At 42.6% G+C, this 25,699-nt stretch overlaps 1 protein-coding gene across 2 annotated transcripts in view; it reads left to right on the plus strand.

The window, feature by feature from the left end:
* The first annotated feature begins 1,592 nt into the window (after window positions 1–1,592).
* LOC132678085 (putative adhesion G protein-coupled receptor E4P) overlaps window positions 1,593–25,699 on the plus strand; it is an 83,793-nt gene continuing 59,686 nt past the window's right edge. For both annotated transcript variants that reach the window (XM_060630014.2, XM_060630020.2), the window contains exons 1-10: window positions 1,593–2,143; window positions 6,071–6,163; window positions 9,507–9,557; window positions 11,950–12,069; window positions 16,810–16,959; window positions 19,615–19,655; window positions 20,282–20,417; window positions 21,018–21,125; window positions 24,119–24,303; window positions 24,891–25,058. In XM_060630014.2, coding sequence (XP_060485997.2) covers window positions 6,133–6,163; window positions 9,507–9,557; window positions 11,950–12,069; window positions 16,810–16,959; window positions 19,615–19,655; window positions 20,282–20,417; window positions 21,018–21,125; window positions 24,119–24,303; window positions 24,891–25,058 — 990 coding nt within the window. In that variant the 5' untranslated portion in view covers window positions 1,593–2,143; window positions 6,071–6,132. The remainder of the gene's footprint in view (window positions 2,144–6,070; window positions 6,164–9,506; window positions 9,558–11,949; window positions 12,070–16,809; window positions 16,960–19,614; window positions 19,656–20,281; window positions 20,418–21,017; window positions 21,126–24,118; window positions 24,304–24,890; window positions 25,059–25,699) is intronic.

Genomic DNA, 25,699 nt, shown 5'->3' on the forward strand with positions numbered 1-25,699 from the left:
TTCAGTCCCTGCAGGACAACCTCTCAGGGCACAGAGCAGGGTGAAGAAGGATGGAGAACAGATTCTTTCACAATCACCCAGAATGAATTGTTATGAGCTTGTTAAAGTTTGAGCAGCAGCCATACCCTGCCAAACTGTTCCCTAGGCCAGGTATTTCCTTCTTTGGATTGGATTGTGGAACAGACTGGGATTCTGTTGTGGTGACAACCTACTGTTCCATCAAGGAAATTTGAGATATCCTAAGTAGGGATTAAAGAAGTTCATCAATGGATTCTTGTGTCTGATGGCTTCTGCTTTTGTTGTTTCCCAGCTTGTTCATCACCTCATGGACCACTCTACCGTTTGTCTGTGTCCCTCTCTGGGGCTTCACATTCAAACTCTCCAAGAGAGAAGCTGAATGGATTGGCCAGTCAGCATTCAATATGGAGAAATACTCTAAGGTAGATTTCTCTGCTTGGGCCACCTCATAGGTTGTTGGTGCTAAATGGTCCCATCAATTGTGGTTAGAAGGTGAAGTCACACAGTACCATGCCTGACAACGTGTGTAAAAACTTCTTTCAGTCCACTTTGTGAAGTGTATCAGTTAGCCTTGGCTGTGTAACAAACCGCCCCCAAATTTCATTTGCTTCAAATAACAACCATATTGTTTTGTTCATGATTTTGTAGGTTGGTTAGACATTTCTTCTGGTCTAGTCTAGCCTGACTGGTCTCTGATGAGCTCTTTCATGCATTTGTGGTCAGTTGATGGGTCAGCTGGTTGCTGGATGATCTAGCATAGCCCTACTCCTACTTCTGTCACTGGCAGGTTGACAACCAGAGTGGTGGATTGCTAACTAATGAGCCTTCACTCTCTTCCTCATGGCCTCTCATCCTCTAGTAGACTAGCTTGGGCTCCTTCACATGAAGATTTTGGGAATCAAGTGCAGCAAGAGAGGGCAAGCCCCAATAGGCAAGAACTTTTCAAATCTCTGTTTCCATCCTGTTGGCTGTTGTTCCAGTGGCTAAAGCCAGCCACACGGTCAAGTCTAGAGTCAGCATAGGAGGACCATGCACAAAGATGGAGTATTCTTGCATATGTTTGTGCAAATAGTCTGTCATATGCAGAATCAGGCTGCAAGCACTTAAAATGCTCAGAATTTCAGGGACTTCTCTTGGGGTCAGGCATTTCAGGTTAACGTTCAGATACTTTTCATGTTACCTCAGCTGACAGTGATAAACCTAAGCTCTCTTTCATTTGTCAAAAGAAACATTCTCAGTATCACATGGTGCAGATATTTTGAGTCTTACATGGAGGGGCTAACTGCCTGTGGACCATATCTAAATGATTATTTGAATATTTTACTGCATTGACTCTAATTAATTTACAAAATAAATGTCAGGGATAATAAGGTGATACTTGATAAATGCAACAAAATCAAGATAAGGGGTAAATCACTAGATAAGGATTTACTCCTTGTGTGTATTTGGACTTGTTAAACTAGGGTTTTTGTTTTTGTTTTTTGCCGTACCTGTGCTGGCTCTTAGAAAGATTCTTCTAATATGAAATAGAAGAAAATTTCAGGACACCATGCTAGTGGGACCAATCAAGACTTTCATCAGCCTAGTAGATGAGTATAATCGGGATGAGTGACCCTATCTCAAAGTCCAAGAATATGGGTATGTCATTTTCCCAAGATGGTAAACTGAGAAGTGACACCATAATAAGGAACTGGATGGTACATAGATACACTGGCACAGTGGGATACACTTTCCCACAGCCTGGCCTTCTCTCTCTTGCTAAGAAGTTCACCAAATTAAAGAAGCCTCTCCAAAGTTGGATCCATTTTCTTGGTGTAAATGGAAGTTGATGCCGTTCTCCATTACCTGATTTTCCACACGGAACACCATCATCATTTCCAAACTCATTTTCTGAGACACTTCAATATGATCCACCCTAACGTAACGCACTATTTAAATTACCCAAATGAAAAGAGAACTAAGGGACCCTGCATTATGCAAGCTGCCCAGTCAACACCCCCAGCCTTCTCATCCACCCACGAGACTCCTTGAGAAATTGGAGTTCCAGATAAGAAGCAATGTACTTCCTTCTTCATTAGCTCTGATAAGCTGCCAGGGTAAGAAGCAAGAACTTTTCATCTTGTGGGTGAGTAAGAACTGATTAGTGTCTTTCCATAGAAAATAGAAAATGTCTCACAGGTGATGTTGGGTCTAGGAAAATGTCTGGTACTGGAGAAATGTTCAAGGGGACCTCGTTCTATGTCCTGTTGCTTTGTTTATTGAAAGCTGCTATTGTAGGGATCGTTTTCTAGCTTCCGGTCGTGCAACATGTGGTAGTGCAGAACATACTGAAATGCCTCGGTGCTGTCGACAGATGATGAATTGTGTATTAAGGGGCTTCAGGTGAATTAAAATCCAGACATACCTTGTTTTACCGCACTTTGCTTAATTGCACTTCGCAAATACAGCATTTTTTTTTTTTTTTACAACTTGTAGGTTTGTATCAAGAAATCTATTGGCACCATTTGTTGGACAGCATTTGTTCACTTCGTGTCTCTGTGTCACACTTTGGTAATTCCAGCAGTGTTTCAAATTTTTCATTATTATTATGTTTGGTGATTTGTGATCAGTAATATGACTCTTGAAAGCTCAGATGGTGGTTAGCATTTTTCAGCAATAAAGCGATTTTTCCGTAACAGATGTACATTTTATATGGATATAATGCTATTGCATTATGTAATAGGTTACAGTATAATGTACACATATTTTTATATGCACTGGGAAACCAAAACATTTATTTGACTCACTATATTGAGGGGGTCTGGAACCCACTGTGCAATATCTCTGAGGTATGTCTGTAATAAAGTTTCAAGAAACGAGCCTGAAGCAGATGTAGCATACAACCAATTTGTTACTGAAAATGAAGAAAACAAGACCTAGAAAGACGAATATGTTTACTGAGGTCACATAGTGAATTAACAAGCTTTGTCACTCCGCACGCCTCACCTCCACGATAAACACATCAGCACAATTAAATGCAAGGCTCACTGTCAAAGGATTGTCTATTTCGTTCATGGCCAAAGTGACTCACTGTACAGGTCAGTGTTTTTCCAGCTGTTTGTGACCCACTGGAGGGGGGCAGGGTCATGAAACCAACTTAGTGGGTATTATAACCAGCATTTTAAAAGAAATGCAAGGGACTATAATTATAAAATATCAAATGTAGCATGTTAATTTGTGAAACTTGGTTCAGTTTGCCCTCTCTCTCTCTCTCTCTCTAATGAAAATGTATTTCTTATAGTGGGTCATGGTCAAAAATCTCTCCGAGTCAGCATTCTAGGTATGTAAAAAAAAAAAAAAAAAAAAGCCAGCCACAGAAAGACAAATACTGTATGATCTCCGTTATATGTCGGAGTTACAATACTCAAATCCATAGAAGCAGAGGGTAGAACGGTGGTTGCCAGGGGTTAGGGGATGGGGGAAATGAGAAGTGATGGTCAATGGATACAAAATTTCAGTTATGCAAGATGATAAATTCTGGAGATGTACTATGCAACATGGCGCCCATAGCTAACAACACTATTATATACTTACAATATGCTGAGGGGATAGATCTTATGTTAAGTGTTTGTATCACACATGTATGTGTGCATACACATAAACACACACAAATAACCACAAAGGGGCAGGAGGAAACTCTGGGAGGTGATGGATATCTTTATGGCCTTGATGGTGGCAATGGTTTCATGGGTATATACTTAAGCCCAAACTCATTGAGTTGCACACATTGAACATGTACAGCTGTTCACATGCCAATCATACCTCAGTAAAGTGCTCTTAAAAAACCCAAAAGAGGTGCCCCTGTATGGCTCAGTTGTTTGAGCATCTGACTTCAGCGCAGGTCATAATCTCATGGTTTATGAGTTCGAGCTCCACATTGTGCTTACTGCTGTGAGTGCAGAGCCTGCTTTGGATCCTCTCTTCCCCCTCTCGCTCTGTCCCTCCCTGGCTCATGCTCTCTTTCTCTCTCTCAAAAATAAACAAACATTTAAAAGAAGACCCAAAAAACCAAATCAGCATTGCTAAAGGTTTCAGTGGTTCTGAAAAACATGATCACCTCTTTCACATAAAATGCTCATTTTAGTTAAACCAGTTTCAAAAGAGGCCTCAGAAAAGAATTATCCTCATCTAGGCATGATTTTTTTTTTTTTAGTTTTTTAAAAAGTAAGCTCTAGGGAGGGTGGGTTATGGGTATTGAGGAGGGCACCTTTTGGGATGAGCACTGGGTATTGTATGGAAACCAATCTGACAATAAATTTCATATATTAAAAATAAATAAATAAATAAATAAATAAATGTTTGAAACTTGAAAAAAAATAAAAAAAGATAAAAAGTAAGCTCTATGCCCAACATGGGGCTTGAACTCATGACCCTGAGATCGAGTCACATGCTCTACTAACTGAACCTGCTAGGTGCCCGTAGACATAATTTCTTCACACGAAGAGTTTCCACAGTATATTTTGGAAGTAGGTTTTTGGAAGGGAAGAGAGCCATGAATCAAAAAAAGGAAATGGATGTTGAGAGAAGGGAAAGCATCCAGGAGATTACAAGTATAAGTCCTCCAAGATTCCCAGGTACAGAATTTGACTTGCAATTATATGATTTATCCCTTGCAGATATTGCAAGCTGGTGGCCCACTGGTTCTGCAATTAGGGAAAAAGTAGAATTGTATGTCTTTAGATAGAGCCCAAAATCTTCAGTTCTCCACACTCCTCCTTGCTTCCCCAAAATGGCCTTGCTTATTTATATTACATGTTTTGCACCTAGGAAACGCTGAGGCTTAGTATCTCATTGTACTTTATATGTGGGTTTTGGACTCAGCCTGACTTTTCCAAGTCTTAGCTTTGCATTGTGCTAGCAGTGCCACCTGGAGCAGGTGACAGACTCTCTTCAAGCCTCAATTTCATCACTGGAAGAGTGGGAAGATATTATATGATCTACATCACAAGGTGGTTGTGAGCTTTCAATGAAACAATAGTGTCAAAACACTTGGTAAGGGACTTAGCCCACCACAGAAGTTCCATAAATGTTTTGGGGACGTGAGAATAGAAGGCTAACAGAAGTATGTGCAGCAAAATTTGACTTGCATGCTAGATGCCAGCACATAATGTGTGACTAGCCTGTTCAGGCCATCGGGACTAAGAGTTTTTTCTGAAAGGGGCCTTCTGAGGCCACTACTTTGTTCCTGGGGGAGCTTCACAGGACCCTGTGAATTCTCAACGCCTCTTGATAATTGATCCATTATCACACAAAGTCGTGGTTATAATTGGTGTCAGGAAAGAGACATGGGAGACCTCCATCACTACCATTGTCATCACCACCACCATCATCACCATAACCACTACCACAGTCCAGCAATTGCACTATGAGGTATTTACCCAAAGGACACCAAGTACAGATTTGAAGGGGAACATGCACCCTGATGTTTATAGCAGCACTGTCAACAATAGCCCAATGATGGAAAGAGCCCAATGCCCATTGACTGATGAATGGATAAAGAAGATATAGTGTAAATATATTCATCAAAAAGAATGAAAGCTTGCCATTTGCAACAACACACACGGAGCTAGAATGTATTATGCTAAGTGAAATAAGTCAATAAGAGAAAGACAAATACCATAGGATTTCAGTTATGTGTGGAATTTAAGAAACAAAACAGATGAACATATGGGAAGGGGAGGTGGGGAAGAGGAGAGAGGGAAACAAACCATAACTGACTCTTAGCAATAGAGAACAAACTGAGGGTTGATGGAAGGAGGTGGGTGGGGGATGGGCTAGATAGGTGATGGGGATTAAGGAGGGCACTTGTTGGGATGAGCACTGGGTGTTGTATGTAAGTGATGAATCGCTGGGTTCTACTCCTGAAACCAATATTGCAGTGTATGTTAACTAATTAAAATTTAAAAAAGAAAAAAAAAGGCAGAAATCAAAAGGTTTTGAGAAGCATTGGCCACCTGGCCCCTGAAGTCTGTGACCATCCGAAATTGACTTTCATGGGGTTTATTCATTCCAGAAACCCTTGGCACGTCCTGTTTGAGAGTGTTTCTCAATTGTTGCTTCTGATATCTCAGTGCTATGGGAAGCAGGTGTCTGCCCCTGCTCTCAGGTGAGTGCAACAAAGAATTCTCTCTTCTCCCCATGACCCTGGTATCCCAGTTTGGGTTGCTCCCCCAAATTTGGCTCTTTGTGCAGAAATGACTGTGTGAGCCAGTCCGATTAGAAACTCGCACACTGAGTCTCTTAGTTGCTCTCCCCAAGCATAACTAAGACAAAGACTTGGATGTAAGTAGTTCACTTGGGAAGGGATCCCAGGAGGCACACAGGAGGGAGTGGAGGATGCCAGATGGGACAGAGACAAGAGCAGATGAAGGATGTGTTAACAATGAATTACCTCTGTGGGTAACTGCCATTCAACACTGCTGGGGAGCCCCCAAGAGGGAACACCTAACGTGCCTTAGCAGGGCAAGGAGACTGGGCTATACACCCTTGGTCCTCATCTCTCACAGCTAGATAGCCACTCCAGCATAACTTCTGAACATTTGGGGCTTGTCCCCCACAGGCTGCAGAAAATGCTCTCCTACTGAAAGACAGAGTAAGTTATCTGTATGGATAGGAGCCTTTTCAGGGGAAGACCATAGGGAGACACTTCAAAGGTCTGCTATAGTGATCAACCACCAAGAGGGTCCAGGGTTGGACTACTTTAGTTTAGTACAATGACCTGGGCCTATACCTACCCTTCTGCTCTGGGATTTTGAATCTGCAAGGTATGGGTTAAACCAGGCTTGTTAGACGATCTTATTAGCAAGCATGTGATGTCCAGTATATGTCAGGGGTGGGCAAACTTTTTCTATCAAGGGCCAGATAATTATTGTTCTCAGCTTTGTGGGCCATGTGGTCTCCCTCTGAATGCCTCAACTCTGCACTGTCATACAAGAGTACCCCCAAGCCTTCCTCCAACTGATGTGCATGGCTGTGTTCCAATAAAACTTGATTTATATTGACCATGTAAGAACTGTAAAAACCATTCCTAGCTCACAGGCCATATAAAAACAAGCAGTGGTCTGAATTTGGCCTGTGGGCCATAGTCTGCTGACCCCTGCCCCATAGGAACCAAGTAATATTTCTTTTTTGTGAAGAAAGCATTCACAAGGAAATTGCTGGTATTTGGGCTTTTTTTTTTTTTTTTTTTTTTTTTTTGATTTACAGAAATGGCCATGTCATATGATTCAGCCTGTTATCATGAATCCTTAAAGGTCATGTTTTTGTCAGTACCCATAATATGAAGCATAGTAAATATTACAGAGGAGGCAGAAAGAGCCTTATCTTGTCCAAGGGATCTGTCTCATTCTGTGATCACCCAAACGGGCCATGGGCAGATTTCTTATTCTTCCCCCTTCCGTGTGGTACAAATTCAAATTACCTCCATCTTACTTGCCATACTTAAATCACCTGGGGGCTGGTGTTAGCTGTGAAAGCCAATGCCTCCAGATTTTAGCAAAGGATCCCAGCACAGCCTGCTTGTGAGGAAAGAGAAAAAAATCCAAGAAAAAACATTTTTCAAGTGCCTGGTTATTTGCCACCTATATGTACCTTGAGGGAGTGATATTAGGAAACATGTGGAAAGCTTTCCGCATTTCTAAATTCATCCCCAACTTTAAAAAAAAAATTTTTTTAACGTTTATTTATTCTTGAGAGAGAGAAAGAGAGCATGAGTAAGGGAGGGCCAGACAGAGAGGGAGACACAGTCTGAAGCAGGCTCCAGGCTCCGAGCTGTCAGCACAGAGCCCGATGCAGGGCTCGAACCCACAAGCCACGAGATCATGACCTGAGCCTGAAGTCGGTTGCTTAACTGACTGAGCCACCCCAACTTTCATATAAAGCTTCATCTAAAAATGTGGGAGATATTTTTAAGTCATCCTCAAAATGGACCATGCCCCAAACATGCTCATCCATTCCAAATTTCCCACAGTCTTGGACTTTGAGGCTTCTTATGGTCTGTGCTATTCAGATCCCCTCTTACTCCAGAGAAAGCACTGGTTACTAGGAGTTAGACCTGGGCTATGTAGTACCATAGCCACCAGGCACGTGTTGGTCTTGAGCACTAGAGAACAGGCCAGCCTGAGTGGAGATTGGCCCCACGTGTGAAACACATCCTTGGTCTCAAAGACTATCTTACACGCAGGAAAGAATGCAAAACACTTTATGAATAATTTGTCACATCTGGATTGCGGGTTGAAATGATCACATCTTGACTCTACTGGGTCAAACACAATAATAAAATTAATTTCACCTGTTTTTCTCAGCCTTTAAAGACACAGCTACTAGCAAATTTAAAAGGACCCACGTGGCTCACATTATATCTCCCTCGGACAGTGTGGGGCTAGAAGTCTAGACAGGTCTAGGTGCACTGTTGCATGTGGAAAGGAGTTTGGCAGTTGGCCTTTCGGTGCTACGCTTGGAGAAAAGCTTTATGAGCCGCTGACTTTTCAGAAATCGGGACGCACAGCTAATGATATTGTGATTTATAATGAGATATACGTCTTTGGGCGTTGTCCCCGTTTGGGAATTTCCCTGAGGAGAGTGATTGAAAAAGGTGTCTCCTGTTATGGTAATAAGGTGATTTGGGAAACTCACGGCAGGGCGGGGCTAGGGCTGGGGGCGGGGCGGGGGCGGGGAGGGTTGGGCGGGGCCGGGGCCGGGGAGCCAATCACGTAATCAGCAGGCTAGCCCCTTTCAGCCCCACCTCCTGATTTTCGGGGAGGGGCGAAGAGCTGGAGGGTGAGTAGCCAGCCGAGGGTCAAAGGTCTAATCAATCTTGCCTGTGTGAGGAAGTCTCTCTAAGACCCGAGAGGCTGCTGGGGCTGGTGAAGCTGGTCTGCGGAGAGTGGCCTCCCGGAGAGGGCAAGGAGGCTCTGCGCCCTTCCCCTGTATCTTGCCCCATCCCTCCTCCATCCAGTGTTCCTGAGTGATACCTTTTCCTAACAGGTCAGCAATCTAGTAACTGCAATGTTTCTCTGAGCTGCTCCAGAGCATTAATGCAGCAGGAGAGGGAGGTGACAACTTAGGCTTTCTATGGTTTCTGAAGGGGGAGGGGGGGCAGGCTTGTGGGAGCAAGCCCTTAACCTGTGGGATCTGATGCTGTCTCTGGGTAGATGGTGCAGAAGTTGAGCTGAATTGTAGGACACCTAGCTGGTGTCAGAGCACTGATTGCTGGTGTGGGAAACGCCCCCCACCCCCCACACAAACTTTCGCACATTGAAACTGGGTGTAGACCCTCTTACAGCTGCAATCAGATGGCCCTGGCCCGCATCACTAGTATATGATGCCCTCCCTGACCCTCACCTTTGTAATCTGCCTGGAAGAATCTGCAATGAAGTCGGCAGGGTATGTCTGGCCCTATCCCCATTGGGCTTCAGCCAAGCTGAACTGTCCCCCTCTCTCTGTTCCAGGTCTCACTGTCCTGCTGGCTCTGTCAGGATCACATGTCAAAAATTCTGAAGGTGAGCTTACTCATTGTCAAATTCCAGGGAACGGAAATTAGGGTCTGCGACCTGCCTCAAGGAGAGGGAAGGAGCCCTTTTCAAGGGAGACCACATAAATCCTGCTGCCTTCTTCCTATTGCCTGCAGCTCCCAAGGACTGCCCCCCCCCACCCCTTGCATCATCATTGCCATTTATGTAACTCGTGCTTTGCACCAGGCTCAATGCTAAGCACATTGCACACTGATCCCATGCAATCCTGACATTCCTACAGAGAAGGTCCTGACCGTATCCTCACTTGACCAGTGGCCCTCTGGAGAAGTAGCTGGCTCAAGGTCGCACAGCTGGTAGATGGTGGACTCTGCCCTTTCTTTCCCAGAGCCTGTGTCCAAGTCATGGCAGGAGATACTTTTGCTTTTCCCCATGTCCTGGGTTGTGTCCCTCCAGAAGCACACCCTGAGAAAAGGACCTGAGAACAAGTCATTTATCTGGGAGGTTGATGAGTTTGGGGGGTGATAGTTCATGGGGTCTGGAGCCTACGACCAAGAAAGAATTCTTGAAGACATCTTTGTTGCAAAAAAGGTGATTTTATTGAAGCACGGAGACAGGACCCCTGGGCAGGAAGAGCTGCCCCGGGACCATGAGGAGAAACTGGTGTTATACTATGGGGTTGTAGGAGGTCTAGTCCAGGGGAAGTTTATAGTGAGATTTTCATATTTCCTAAGAAGACTCACAGGATACTGGAGGCCTAGCTATTGTCAGGCTAAGGTTGTTTTTCCCTCTAGCAAAGTATTAGCATTAAGACAGTAAGAAGTTCCTGTAGAAACATTTTACTCTGCCTGCCTCAAGTATTTGTCAATGGGCTGCAGATTATAAGGAAATTTAGTTGTATCTTCCATTTCCTTCTGCCTTTGTTTCCCACATCACTATGGAGGGGTGATGGAGACTTAGGTCCTGCAGGACTATGATCTCGATTAGTTAACCCTGTGTTTTTCCCCTTCCCTTTGTTCTTGGGCAGCCAGGAGAGCCAGAGGAATATCACACATATATTGCACCTGGTGGGGAGGCGAGGGTTGCAGTGGCCTGTCAGCTTGCCGTATGTTCCCTCATCAGAGGTGATTCTAGGAAGTGCCAGGTGGGAGTGGGAAATTACCTGGGAAGGCGAGGAGCCATAAGGGTCCATTGTCAAGCAGGTTACACGTAACAATGGGAGCTGGGATGTACTAAGGAGTGTGCACCCCAGCGTTATTCCCCTTGATGAGCAAGGAAGCTGTTATCTTCTTAAACTTGTGGTAAAATATACATAACATAAAATTCACCATCATGATCATTTTAAAATGTGCAGCTCAGTGACACCAAACACATTTACACTGTTGTGTAACCATCCCCACCAACCACCTCCAGAACATTTTTCCTCTTCTGAAACTCTTCCCCATTGAACAATTCCCCATTTGCCTTCCCACCAGCCCCAGGATCGACCATGTGCTTTCTGTCTTTAGGAATTCGACTCCTCTAGGGACCTCCTGTATGTAGCATCAAACAGTAGTCATCCTTTGATGACTGCTTTATTTACCCACCGTAATGTCTTCAGAGCTCACTCATGTTGTTGTAGCAGGTGTTGGAATTTCCTTCTTTCTTAAAGCTGAATAACATTCCATTGTATGGATGGGCCACATGGTGTTTATTCATCTGTCAGTAGACTCGTGGGGTGTTTCCACCTTTTGGCTACTGTGAATAATGCAGCTATGAACACAAGTGTGCAAATATCTCTTCAAACCCCTGCTTTCAGTTCTTTGGGATATATACCTAAAAATAGAATTGCTGTATCATATGGTAATTCTATAAATTTTTTAATTATTAGTTTTGAGAGAGAGAGAGAGCATGAGCAGGGGAGGGGCAGAGAGAGAGGGAGAGAGAGGGGGGGGGAGAGAATCCCAAGCAGGCTTTGTGCCATCAGCATGAGGCCTGATGCGGGGCTTGAACTCATGAACTGTGAGATCATGACCTGAGCCAAAATTGGATGCTCAACAGACTAAGCCACCCAGGCACCCCCCCCACACACACCTTTTTTTTAAACACCCTGACTCATGTCAGTCATTGATTGAGGGATCTGCTCCATTGCTAACCTGCCTTGTGAGCACAGAGGACTCTGGTGGCCAGAGAAAGCCCTCAGGTAGAGAAACTCAGGTGCTGACAGCGGGAAGTTCTGTTGAGCATAAGTGGTGCTGGTGGCTGAGGCTGGATGTGTGTGGGGCAGACAATGCAAGCATCTGTGTTCAGCAGTAGGAGGGGTGGGCAGTGGAGGCTAACAGCGCTATTCCGCTGACCACAGCATCTGAGACATCGTAAGGGCTTAAGGAATATTTCTTGAATGAATGAGTACATGAATGGAATGATCCTGTGTTCTCTGCAGGTCTCTGTCCCAAGTGCCCTGAAAATGCCAGCTGCTCCAACAGTACCCACTGTGCTTGTAAAGATGGATTTCAGTCCGTGTCTGGGAGGAAGTACATTGAGCCCCATGAGAAGTGTGAAGGTAATGATGGAATCCACATCATCCTGGAATCCCTGGACGAGGCAGGGGCATGTGTGTTCTATGGGTGTGCCAGTGACGTAAAGATGAAGTTGTGCTACAGGATGGAAATGTCAGGGCTGTCCCAGTGCCCCTAGAGAAGTCCCTACCCTTTGTGTGCCCCTCACTCTCTCTGAGGCTGGCTTCATGTTTTTCTTTAGAGGAAGGTAGAGTTCCCAGGACCCTTGATGTTTCAAGCACTGGTTTTTGTTTGTTTGTCTGAGAATCCACAGGGGTGGGGACCGTATCTGTTTTGTTCATTGCTGTATGCTGAGGACAGAGAATAATGTCACATAACAGAGACCCAAAAAAAATGTGTAGTCCAAGAGAACAAATGAATAACTTACTATCTTGACAATATCTTCCATGATCTGGCCCCAGCTTAGTATTTCAGTTTCCCTTTTCACTGCTCCCTTCTGCTCCAGCCTAAATAAGCCTTTCTCATTTCCACAAATTCTAAAGGTCTATTTGAGTACACCAAAGACAAAAACCACTCCTGAATATCTGACCAGTAGAAATGGATAATGGCTTGGTGGAGTTGTGTAAATTCAGAAGGCAAAGCGAACCATGGTAGATGACTTAGGATTTACTCTATTTTATTGTGGCAAAATATATGCAATGTAAAATGTACCACTTTAACCATTTTGGGGTGTATCTTACAGAAGCATTAAATACATGCATATTGTTGTGCAACCATCCCCACTGTCCATCCCTAGAACCTATTCATCTTCCCAAACCGAGATTCCGTTCCCATGAAACACAGACTCCCCACCCCCTCCCCCACCCCTGGCTCCCACCATCTACTCTCTGTCTCTGTGGATGGGACTCCTCTAGGGACCTCCTGTGAGTGAAATCAGACAATACTGGATTTATTTATTTAAATTAATTTTTTAATTGTAAAATATACACAACAAAATTTATCACTGTAAATATTTTTTTTTTTACTTGTGAAACATTTTTTGTTTTTGTTTTGGTATGTTTTTTTCTTCAAATTTTTATGTAAATTCCAGTTAGCTGGCGTATAGTATAATATCAGTTTCAGGTATAGGATTTAGTGATTGATCACTTATGTATAAAACCCAGGGCTCATCCCAACAAGTGCCCTCCTTAATCCCCATCACCCATTTAGCCCATCCCCCAACCCCCATCCCTCCACCAACACTCAATTTATTCTCTGTCATTAAGAGTGTGTTTTATGGTTTGCCTCTCCTTTTTTCCCCTATGTTCATCTGTTTTGTTTCTTAAATTATACATATGACTGAAATCATACGGTATTTGTCTTTCTCTGACTTATTTCACTTAGCATAATTATATATATATATATATACATATATATATATCATATAGATAGATAGACAGATATGATATAGATATAGATATAGATATAGATATAGATATAGATATAGATATAGATATAGATATAGATATCACATCTTCTTTATCCCTCCATCAGCTGAGGACATTTGGGCTCTTTCCCTAGCTTGGCTATTATAGATAATGCTGTTACAAATATCAGGATGCTTGTGCCCCTTTGAATCAGCACTTTTGTTTCCTTTGGGTAAATAGTAGTGTAATTGCTGGTTCATAGGGTAATTCCACTTTTAACTTTTTGAAGAACCTCCACAGTGTTTTCCAGAGTGCCTGCACCAGTTTGCGTTCCCACCAACAGTGTAAGAGTGTTCCCCTTTCCACATCCTTGCCAACATCTGTTGTTTCCTGTGTTGTTAATTTTAGCCATTCTGACAGGTGGGAGTCACTATAACTATTCTTAAGTGTACAGTTCACTGGGATTAAGTATATTCACAATGTTGTGCAACGATCCCTACCCTCCATCTCCAGGACTTTTTTCATCTTGCAAAACTGAAACTCTGTCCCCACTGAACATTAACTTCCCGTTCTCCCTCCCCAGGCTCCCATGATCATACTTTCTGTCTCCATTAATTTGACTCCACTGGGGACCTCCTATAAGTGGAATCATAAAACATTGGATGTATCTATTTGTAAAGGTTTTTAAAACAGCTCAGGGAATTCTGTATTACCCTTTGCCCAATTCCCCTAAGGTTAGCTAACAATATGACCATACTACAATGATGAGAACCAGGGAATTAATATTGGTCTAATCGTGTTAAATAAACCACAGACTTTTTTTTTTTTACCAGTTTCACCAATTTTTCTCCCATTGTCCTTTTTTCCTGCTTCAAGAACCATTTCAGGATCCTATTTAGTTGCCATGCTCCTGAGACAGCAATCTGTGACAGATATTTGGCCTTTTCTCATCTTCCATGACTTTGACACGTTTGGTAGGACACCAGAGATGCCCTTTTGCACTTTGCTTTTTTTTTCTTGATTAACAGTATATCCTAGAAATTACTCCAATTCATGTAGAGATATTCCCCACTCTTTTACGTAGCTGTGTGGGTAAACCATAGTTTATTCAACCCTCTTCTGTGTGTGAGGGCATTTTAGTTGAATACTTAGGCTCTTTCCAATATTTGTGGGAGATGTGTCTTCAGGGTAGAGTCCTGGAGGTGAGGTGGCTTAGTTAAGAGGTAAATCCATATGTACCTTGATTAGCTACCCCAAATTTAATTCCAGGAGAGTTGTACCAATTGACATTCCCATCACCATTGCATGAAAGCACCTGTCTCCCCACCATCTTGCCGACAGAACATGTTTTCAGAATGCATTGCCAGTATGCTAGGTGAGAAATGGCATCTCAGTAGATTTTTCATGGTCATCTCTAATTATGAAACAATTTTTAAAGTAATCTGTATGCTCAATGTAGGGCTTGAACTCACAGCCCTGAGATCAAGAGCCAGCCAGGTGCCCCTAGTTATGAACAATCTTGAACATTTTATGTTAGTGGATCATTTTTGTATCTTCTTTCTGAATTTCTGTTCACATCTTTCCCCTATATTTTTTACTGAGTGTTTCTTTTTCTCCCAATTTTTATTTCTTTATAGGTTAGAGATCTGGGTCCCTTGTCAGTAGTATACATGGAGAATATTTTCTCCGTGTTTGTCAATTGTCTTTAGACTTTGTTTATGTATTTTATTTAGCCATGCAACTATTTTAAAAAAATTATATAGGCAAATTTATTAAGGCACTTAAGTCTTCATTAAAATGTTTTCCCCTGCACTGAGATCAAAGAATTCACCTCTGTTTAATTCTAGTATTTGTATGGCTCCATTTTTACATTTGAATCTCTGATCCACGTAGAGTTTATTCTTAAGAATTGTATGAGATCCAGGTCTCATTTTATCTTATTTTTTAATAAGATCCAGAACCAGGATGAAGGGGAACCCCGTTTAAAGAAGGGAAATGTACAAAGGTAAAATGTGCACTTGTTAGACTGTTTGAGACTATTTGGTTCTGTGGCAGAAGACAGAAAAAAATCCAATGGGATATGTGAAATGCATAAGATGTGTCAAAATAGGTATAAGTAGTGGGGTGCCTGGGTGGGTCAGTTGGTTGAACATCTGACTTTGGCTCAGGTCATGATCTCATGGTTCGTGGGTTCGAACCCCACGTCAGGCTCTCTGTTGTCAGTGCTGAGTGAGCTTTGGATCCTCTGTCTCCGTCTCTCTGCCTCTTCCCCGCTCATGCTCTCTCTCTCTCTCTCTCTCTCAAAAATAAATAAAAACACTTAAAAAAATAGCTGTAAGTAGTTAGTGGGTAGAACATATGTGCGTTAAACATAGAATGGAATGGAGAGAACAACAGTATTCATGAAATAATAAATATACTCAAAGAACGTAGGTGCTAAATGTTCATAGCACATAAATAAGAGGCATTTGATGCCCAAGATGTACAATATAAACAAAATATACACAAGCACTTAATATTTATGAGGTCTTAACTCAGTTACTCATTAGTGATAACCATTCTGGCCCATGTACCCTCTACCCAACACACACACCCCTAGACCAATAAAACCCATAATAGACTAATAGGCAAGTTGCAGCTTTTAGCTAAGTGTGCTTGTCCTGAGTCCTCCCCACAGAGGGAACAAGTGTGAGTCATTGATTGGCTCAGGGCACCTTCCATCTGTGAGTCCCTTTGCTTGAGTCGCAACTCTGGTCCGTCAGATAGATGTGGCAGATAGATGCAGGATGTGTGAATATTGCACGTGCCAGGACTTAGGTAGCAAAAGGTGAGCCTTATGCTTCACTTGTACCATTTCTTAAAGGCATGTGCACCTGCCCTATCTCTTTCCCCTTGCTCCTTGCTGTGTGTTTTAAGTTGACATAGCAAACTGTGTGATCCAAGAATTGAAAGAACCACTCCTCCTTCCTTCAGTGTTTTGACATACCACCATCATCAAAGCTCCATATGCACTAGTGTCTGTTGCTGGACTTTTGTCCATTGCACTAGCCTACTTCTTGGTTCATGCACCAGCCCTCGTTTTATTGAGGCTTTAAAGTGGATTTTAGCATCTAGTAGGGCAAATCCTCACTGCAGAGTTTTTCTGGCTATTCTTGCATGATTGTATCCACTGCCTTACTCCTTAAAGTCCGGGTAGATGTTTTTCACTAGTTAATTTATAAATTAACTTGAGAAGAACTATCACCTCTATGATACTGAGTCATCTTATCCAAGAACAGGTGTTGTTTATAAATGATGCTGGGTAGTTGAGACTCCATGTACAAGGGAGGATGGTATAGTTTGAGAACAAAAAAAGGGATGTTTCCTCTTGATTTGCAGATATCGATGAGTGTGAGACTGGTCTGGCAAAGTGCAAGAAGAAATCCTACTGCGGAAATGAAATTGGAAGTTACTACTGCAGCTGTATCCCAAATTCTGTCTTCAACTTTGTGGCTGGCTTGTTTAAATTAGATTATAAAGAGTGTTATGGTAAGGATTTCCAAATACTCTTTCCACTGTGAAAAAAGGAGGGGTGAGGGAAGACTTTGAAAGCTCCATTCATTTCAGGCCAGGGCAAGAGAACAGATATGTCCTGGCCCTCGTCCTGCATCCCCCCTGTTGTCCCTGGTAATCTTTTCTCAGAAGGCACCACCCAAGCCCCCAGCACCAATCGTCATCCCTGTGTAGCTGCCTTGTAAGAGTAAGTCTCCTGTCTGGGTCTCTTTCCTGGGCTTCCAAAATGACATCTCTGATTTTCTGCTGGACTTCCCTACTTGTTTCTCCTCTGCTTTACTTTATTTTTTTAAATTTTTTAATGTTTATTGTTTTTGAGAGCAAGAGAGACACAGAGCAAGCAGGGGAGGGGTATAGAGAGAGGAAGGCACAGAATCTGAAACAGGCTCCAGGCTCAGAGGTGTCAGCACAGAGCCCAACACGGGGCTCGAACTCATGAACCGTGAGATCATGATCTGAGTCAAAGTCAGATGCTCAACTGATTGAGCCACGCAGACGCCCCTCTCCTCTGCTTACTTTAAATTCAATTTCTATATTTATCTATGTACTAAACCCTGCAAGTTCACATGGACACCTCCAATTCTCACCCATCAGGGCTTTGCTCTAGCCTTCCCTCTGTCCTTTGTTGTAACTTTCTCTGACACAAGAACCTGGCTCTCGCTCACCAGAATATGCTCATTCTTGTTTTGAGTTCAATACATTGGACTTCTGACTCTACCACTGAACCAGATGACTTTTGCGTAATGCCCTAACTTCTATATGCCTCACCTGTAAATGGGAATAACAATAACACCTACTGTACGAGTGATGTGTTGCTGCATAGTAAATTACCCCAGTGGTCATGACTTAAAAGAACACCTATTTTCCTACAGTGTATGTAGGCCAGGAATCTGGACATAACTCCCTTGGGTCCTCTGTTCCAAGGTTTCTCACAGCTACAAAGTGTTGGGCAGGGATGCAGTCTCATCTGAAGGCTCATCTGGGGGCGAATCTGCTTCCAAGCTCACTCACGTGGCTGCTGGCAGGATTCAGTTTTTTAAAGGCTACTGGGTTAAAGGCCTCTGTCCCTTTCTGGTGGCTGGTGAGAAGCTGTCAGCCTCTCTGGCTTGCTTTGCTATAGCAAGCACATAAGAATAGCTGGAAAGAGAGTACAAATGAAAGAGAAGTTGAAGTCTTTTATGACCCAGTCTCAGCAGTGACATCCTATCACTTTTGCTGAGTTCTATTCATTAGCAGGGGTCTGATCAGGGGAGGAGGGATCCAAATGGCAGAGATCACTGAGAGTCCCTTCAGACACCTGCTTATCCCATGTACTGGGTGGAACAGAATCTCTCCAAATTTATGCCTATCCGGAACCTAGAGACATGATCTTATTTGGAAAGAAAGTCTCTACATATCTAATAAAATCAAAATGAGGTCGTACCAGATGAGGGTGGGCCCTTAATCCAATATGACTGCTATCCTTATAAGAAAAGAGAAATTTGGGGGTGCCTGGGCAGCTCAGTCAGTTAAGCACCTGACTCTTCATTTTGACTCCTGTCGTGATTTTGTGGTTCATGAGAGCAAGCCCTGCACTGGGCTCCGTGCTGACAGCACAAAGACTGCTTGGGATTCTCTCTCTCCTCCTCCCTCTGCCCCTCCCCCACTCACACATTTTCTCTCTTTCTCAAAAACAGATAAACTTAAAAAAAAAAAGAAAGAGGGAAATTGGATGTAGAGACACATACACTCAGACATGCAAAGACAGACACAGAGGCTGGGGTTCTGCTGCCAGGAGCCAAGGAACAGAGAAGATTGCAACCACCAGAAGCTAGAAGCAAAGAAGGATCCTCCTTAGAACCTTCAGAGAGAGTGTGGCCCTGCCAATAACCCTTGATTTTGGACTTTAAGCCTCCAGAACCATGAAAAAGCACATTTCTATTGTTTTAAGCCACCCAGTTTGTCGTACTTTATCACAGCAGCCTTAGGAAACTAACACACCTCACGTACCTATTTTGATTATTAAGATGTGTAAAATACTCAGTGCAGTGCTAGGTACCTAGGAAGGCTCAATAAATATTAAGTCACATGACCCTGTTCTGGAACCTTCTGTGTTTCTTTACACGAAATAGTGTGTATTAAGGCACTTTATATACCATGTTGTGTATACAACTGCCCGTACTATTATTGCTTGTATAATATTAGCCCAGTTAATACCCATTCCTTCAGGAAGCCTTCTCTGCACCCCACATGTGCTGGAGCTTCTCTGTGCACTCCCAAGATATCTCATCCTATTAAGAACATGCTGGTACCTTGCGATGACTTAATCATTTTTTTTCATTAACCTAGTGACTTTCCCACCAGACTTCAAACTTCTTTGTCTCCTTATCAACTTCTACCCATAAGGTTCAATACTGTTCTTGGCTTTTAGTAGCTGTGCAAAAAATACTATTGACTGAATTATTGAACTGGAGGCTCCACCCTAATTCTCTTTTAAATTCTACTGTAGAAGATATTTGGGACTTCTTAGAGGGGACTTGGGCAAGGATGGGAAGCATCAGAGAAAGACCCAACTTGAGAGTGTTTGGAAGAGAGATGTGAGCTAGGCATGTTATCTCCCACATCCCACTCAATGGCTACTTTTCTTTTCAGAGGCCACTGGTGAGGAGATACAGGTCTCAAGGGGCACTCAGGTGAGTAAAGTGAAGCCTAGGTCTGGGAGACATCTGGCCAATCTTTCCATGTTATTCTCTCATTTAAATAACTACCATGGTTCCCTCTGCCAGTGTTCCCTCTGGTTTAGGACACACCAGCTTTCACATAGGAATGAGTTTGTCCTCTCTCCCAGGGTACCTCAGAAAACGTCTGGGGACATTTCTGATTGTCACAACTAGGGTGCTACTGGCATTGAGTGGGTAGAGACCAGGCATGCTGTTATGCTACATTATCTGGTCCCAAATGTTAATAGAAATTGAGAAACCATGGGAAAGGCTTTTAGTGCCTCAGCTGTTGTTCAAAGACCAGCACCAGACATCTCGAGTTTCATTCCACCCCTATCATCACTTCCATCCCTGTCTTCCTCTGTAAAGCACTCTTCGTGAGTTTCAGACACCTCACCCTTTAGGCCCTCGTGCTCCCATAAATACAATGGAGTGAATGATTCTCCCTTCACAGGGCTGTGCATGATAAATGAGAAGACAAGCTCCAGGTTGAAAGCACAGAGCTTTGCCTTCTAGGCTCACCCAACCACACTCAAGTAAATTCCTGCTTTCTTAAGTTCTAGTACGAGTCTACCTAATTAGCTTTATTTCTTTGCAAGGAAATTCTGGTGAACAATGGGAGCAAAAATCACATTGCAAAAGTGGCAACCCAAGTACTTCAAGACATGGAACTGATCATATGGACTGAGACTTTAGCTTTTCCAGGAAAGTATGAGAATGCTACGCTTGGTATAGGTAAGAAACAGAGCATTTTCCTTATGACCAAAAAAATTTTATGAGTGTGATCTTTTGTCAGACTTTGTGTTTATGTGTTTATGTGACATGGAGAATTCAAGGGATTTTTCCCAAATGCAGACCTGTTCCAAAGTGACTTTTCTGGGAAAACTTTTAAATGTTTAGCTTCTCTTGCTTAAAAAAAGTAAGTCCCCCCCCCCCCCATTACCAGGTACTCCAGTATAAGATGATTTAAAATTTTTTGATCTTTAAATATTTTTTTCAATATATGAAATTTATTGTCAAATTGGTTTCCATACAACACCCTGATCTTTAAATATTGTATGTAAAGTCTGAGATTGCTCACCCTAGTTCCAGCTTCAGGAAGCATGGCCATCTCCTCTCTTCCCCTGGGTGGCCGTGGCCAGTGCGTGCTGCTTAGCTCATTTTGACCATCTCATCCCTATCAGCCAGAGATGTGGAAGGGAGTGCCATCTGGCCTACCTTGCATACAGAAAAGGAAATCACCAGTAGGGTGCCTTTCAAAGAAGGGAGTTAGTTCTTCAACAAATTTCATATGTGTGAGAAGTGAACAAAGCAGGACTCTCTTAATGTTTCCAGTTTATGAAACCAAGAGGTGCAATGACACAAGTGAGAAGACTCTTCTGGAGGCTGGAAATAACACTATGGATATCAACTGTACTGATGCTTTCAAAGGAACCATAGGAGGTACTGTGTTCAAGTTGGATTCTCCTGACCTCCAAATTCTAGGCACTGTTGTCTCATTTCCAGGTGGCTGGGGCAGGAGGTGGGGACTTAAAGTTTTTGAGGCAGGGGGGACTCTACATGGTGGTCACTAACCAGGCAATTTGAGGGACACACTTGGTGTGTGTACTTTATGACACACTGAGGTTCATACAGGTGTCCTTGACATGCTTCCTTAAAAGGGACAGGCTGATGTATGCTTGGTTTCCATATGATGGTCTGAAAAGACAGCACTTGCAGGTGGCAGATGATTATTACCTTGAATGCTCTTTCCCTTGAGAAGTACTTTATAATCACCCTATTTTAAATCGTCCCCCAGTCTTCCTCTGTACTACGAGTTGGCAAACTTTTTCTGTGAAAGGACCAGGTAGTAAATTTTTTTTCTCAAGTTTTTGTTTAAATTCCAGTTAGTTAACATATAGTGTAATATTAATTTCAGATGTAGAATTCAGTGACTCATCACATACATGCCCAGTGCTTATCACAAGTTCCCTTCTTAATCCTCATCACCCATTTAACCCATCCCCCTGCCCACCTTCCTCCATCAGCCCTCAGTTTGTTTTTCATAGTTAAGAGTCTGTTTTATGGTTTGCCCCTCTTTTTTTCTTTTTTCCCCTGTATTCATCTATTTTGTTTCTTAAATTCCACATATGAGCGAAATCATATGGTATTTTTCTTACTCTGGCTGACTTATTTCTGTTAGCATAATACACTGTAGCTCCATTCACGTCTTTCCAAATGTCAAGATTCCATTCTTCATTCTTATAACTAATATTCCATTATATATACACACACACACACACACACACACACACACACACACACACACACATACACACCACATCTTCTTTATCCATTCATCAGTCAGTGGGCATTTGGGCTCTTTTTGTGATTTAACTATTATGTACCCCTTCACATCAGTATTTTTGTATCCTGTGGGTAAATACCTAATAGTGCAATTGCTGGATTATAGGGTAATTCTACTTTTAACTTTTGGAGGAACTTCCATACTGTTTTCCAGAGTGGCTGCACCAGTTTGCATTCCCACCAGCAGTGCAAAAGAGATCCTCTTTCTCCACATCCTCACCAACATCTGTTGTTGCCTGAGTTGTTCATTTTAGCCATTCTGACAGGTGTAAGGTGGTATCTCATTGTGGTTTTGATTTGTATTTCCCTGATGGTGAGTGATGTGGAGCGTCTTTTCATGTGTTTGTTGGTCATCTGTATATCTTCTTTGGAAAAATGTCTGTTCATGTTTTCTGCCCATTTTTTAAGTGAATTTTATTTTCTGGGTGTTGAGTTTGATAAGTTCTTTATAGATTTTGGATACTAACCCTTTATCTGATATGTCATTTGCAAATATCTTCTCCCACTCTGTAGGTTGCCTTTTAGTTTTGTTGATTGTTTCCTTCACTGTGCAGAGATTTTTTATTTTGTGAAATCCCAATAGTTTATTTTTGCTTTTGTTTCCCTGGCCTTGCTTAGGCAAGGTGATCTTTGTTATAACTACTCAAGCCTGACGTTGTAGTGGGAAAGCAGCGATAGACGATATGTAAATAAAAGGGTATGATAGTGTGCTAATAAAACTTTATGTACAACAACCAGTAGTAGGCTGGATTTGACTCTCAGGTCATAGTTTGCCACCCCTCCTTTATTCCATCATCTTATTTAAATTTCCGCACAGAATCCACACTATGTAATATTTTCTTAATTAGTTTGTTGCTCATCTCCTGCTATAATATCAGCTCTCTGATGGCAGAAACTCAGCCTCTTTTCTTCATTGTTGTATCATAATGCCTAAAACACTATCTGGCACACACTCGATGCTCAATAAATATTTGAATGAATGAATGAATAAATTAATGAATGAATGCATGAAAAAATATTTCAAAGAGAAAGACCTGGCTCTCTGGAGAGGGTGAAATACCAGCTGCATTTTCTTCAGAAAACCCCCAGCTTTCCACAGTGATTAATCTTCACTCCTTATTATGAGCTGTTTGATGGAGAAGGGAGAGGGAAAAGATCTTAAAATGAGTTGATTTTTTAAATGGAGTAAATAATAATATAGGTGGTAAGTGGATTTGACTAAAACTGGGATGGTGGCTGATGAATAATTGCAGTTTAAGAAATGTTACATCATGTGGGGTACCTGGGTGGCTCAGTTAGTTAAGCGTCCAGCTCTTGATTTCAGCTCAGGTCAAGATCTCATGGTTCATGGGATCAAGCTCTGCATCAGGCTCTGTGATGGCAGCATGGAGCCTGCTTGGCATTCTCTGTCTCCTCTCTGCCCCTCCCCGACTCATGCTCACATGCACTCTTTCTCAACATAAATAAATAAACCTTAAAAAAAGAAATACTACATCATGCTACAGAGCATCATATGTGCATTTACCTTCTGTGAATTAAATTCTTTTTGCATGAAAAAAGGAGGGGAAGAGGATGGGAGGGAGAGAAAGAGAGAGAAACAGAAAGAGGGAAGAATGAGAGAATGAATTAAATAGAATGCATCATCCTGCATATCTTCCCATACTTTTCTAAATTGGATATCCCAGAGTGAGCTTGAGATGGACAATGGGAAGGTGTGGTTTCCTCATCCTACCTGAGTGCCACCTGCCTTTCTGAGGACAAACATCTGGCCTCATGGCTCTGATTTTGATATCTAAGTGCTCATGTATATTTTTACAATACATCACTGGATATGTTGCATGTATATCTCTTATGTGTGGTGCATTTTGATATGTATTAATTATGTTTGTATGTATATTAATATGTACTACATATACAAAGTGCTATACCTGAAACCACACATAATGTATTGATGGGGCAACATAAGAGCTTTCCAAGGGCAATTTTGACTGTATGTAACATTTGCCTTATGACTCTCACACAAGATACTAGTGTACCAATTTCCCATAATATGGATGCTTTCTAAAGCGATTTCTCTTCTGTTTTCTCAGATAGAAGTGCAGTTGCACTTATCACTTATCAATCTCTTGGGGATATTCTGAATGGATCTTTTTTTAATGATGGAAGAGGGACACAGGGGGTGAAAGTGAACTCTCGTGTCACAAGTGGCACCATTGGTATGAAGGAAAAAGTATATCTCTCTGAACCTGTGTTCCTGACCTTCCAAAATATACAGGTGAGCAAACTCCAGGGCTGGATCTCTGTGCATTACCTCAAAGAGGTATGTTATTAGGGTTCTGGCAAGAAACTGAATCCAACTCTGCTTATTCAGAGTTAAGAGAACCAACAAGAAATGTTAAGGCACCCAGAGATTGCCACCAAGGGAAGTTATTATCATATTTAAGCCTCAAAAGGCAATGGAAGGGTGAGAATTATTGAGCCCAAGGAAAGCTGGAGGGTTGCCCTGCTGGAGATGGAGGCATCCTGGAACAGAAGAAGCATCTAGCAAAACACCTGACCTCCTCCTTTCATCTAAGGACTTCTCACTGGTACCTCTCACTGGTTGTCCCAACGACAAGGAACGTGGGTAAAGCAGTTCATAAGGGTCAGTCCCTGGGGCTCTGAGATGACCAGAGAATGGCAGAATAAATGAAGAATAAACCCCACAGTAAATGTGGTCATATGAAAGTCTTCCCCACAAGTGTTCTCCACGATAGGATTTTCTCTGATTCCAGTTTCCAAAGCAATGCATCCATGACTAACCTATAAAATTGAGATAATCAAACCAGAAAGAGCTCTACTCTCATGCTATTCTCTTTCCAGCCTGGTGGTGCAAGAGCAAAATATTTCTGTGTCTCCTGGAATGCATCAGAGGAGGGGGGCGCCTGGTCAACGGAGGGCTGCTCTCATGTGGGCAGCAACGATTCACACACCCGATGCAAATGCTTCCACCTTTCCAGCTTTGCTGTTCTCATGGCTCTTGTTCCCAAGGTACCAAGATTCATGGCCCCCTCCTGGAGTCTGTGTCCTACAAAGGGTGAGGTCGTCCTCTCCATGTCTTAGAAAGAGACTCTAAGATAAGGAATCAAGTGGCAGTGGCTCCCTTGAGAGGTAATTCCAGGAAGCACCAGTAAAGGGACTGGGGAAGTGAAATGAGAAAAGAAAAAAAATCAAGCTAATGTGGACAGCATTATCAAGCCAGTTACCACCGTGGGCATCTGGAACTTAATTCCTTCTGGAGTATTCTGGGAATCAGTGTAGGAGACACACCTGAGTCATCCTAACTGAACAGTGGGAGAGCAGGGGTATTTATACACCACCTCCTCTCAGGCATTGGTTGAAAGCTGCACCCAGGGGTTGTTAATTTTGGCATTTCCATGGGCATGAGCAGAGTAAGCTCAAGCTATCAGGTAAATCCTTCAAACATTGGACAGTTGGATTGTCAGCCCCTGTCAAACATTGGACAGTTGGGTGGAATCTAAGATGATCTGGAATCAAACATCCATTCTGCAAGCAGTGGTTACAGCTGGTGAGATGGGAAGGAAAGCCACTGACTATCACTAACGAAAAAGCATAGCTCCTTCAACTTCCCAGGTCCCAACTACAGCTACGATAAGCCACGTTTAAAGAAA

Source organism: Panthera onca, chromosome A2 (assembly GCF_046562875.1).
Source record: "Panthera onca isolate mPanOnc1 chromosome A2, mPanOnc1 haplotype 2, whole genome shotgun sequence".
Classification (NCBI taxonomy): domain Eukaryota; kingdom Metazoa; phylum Chordata; class Mammalia; order Carnivora; family Felidae; genus Panthera; species Panthera onca.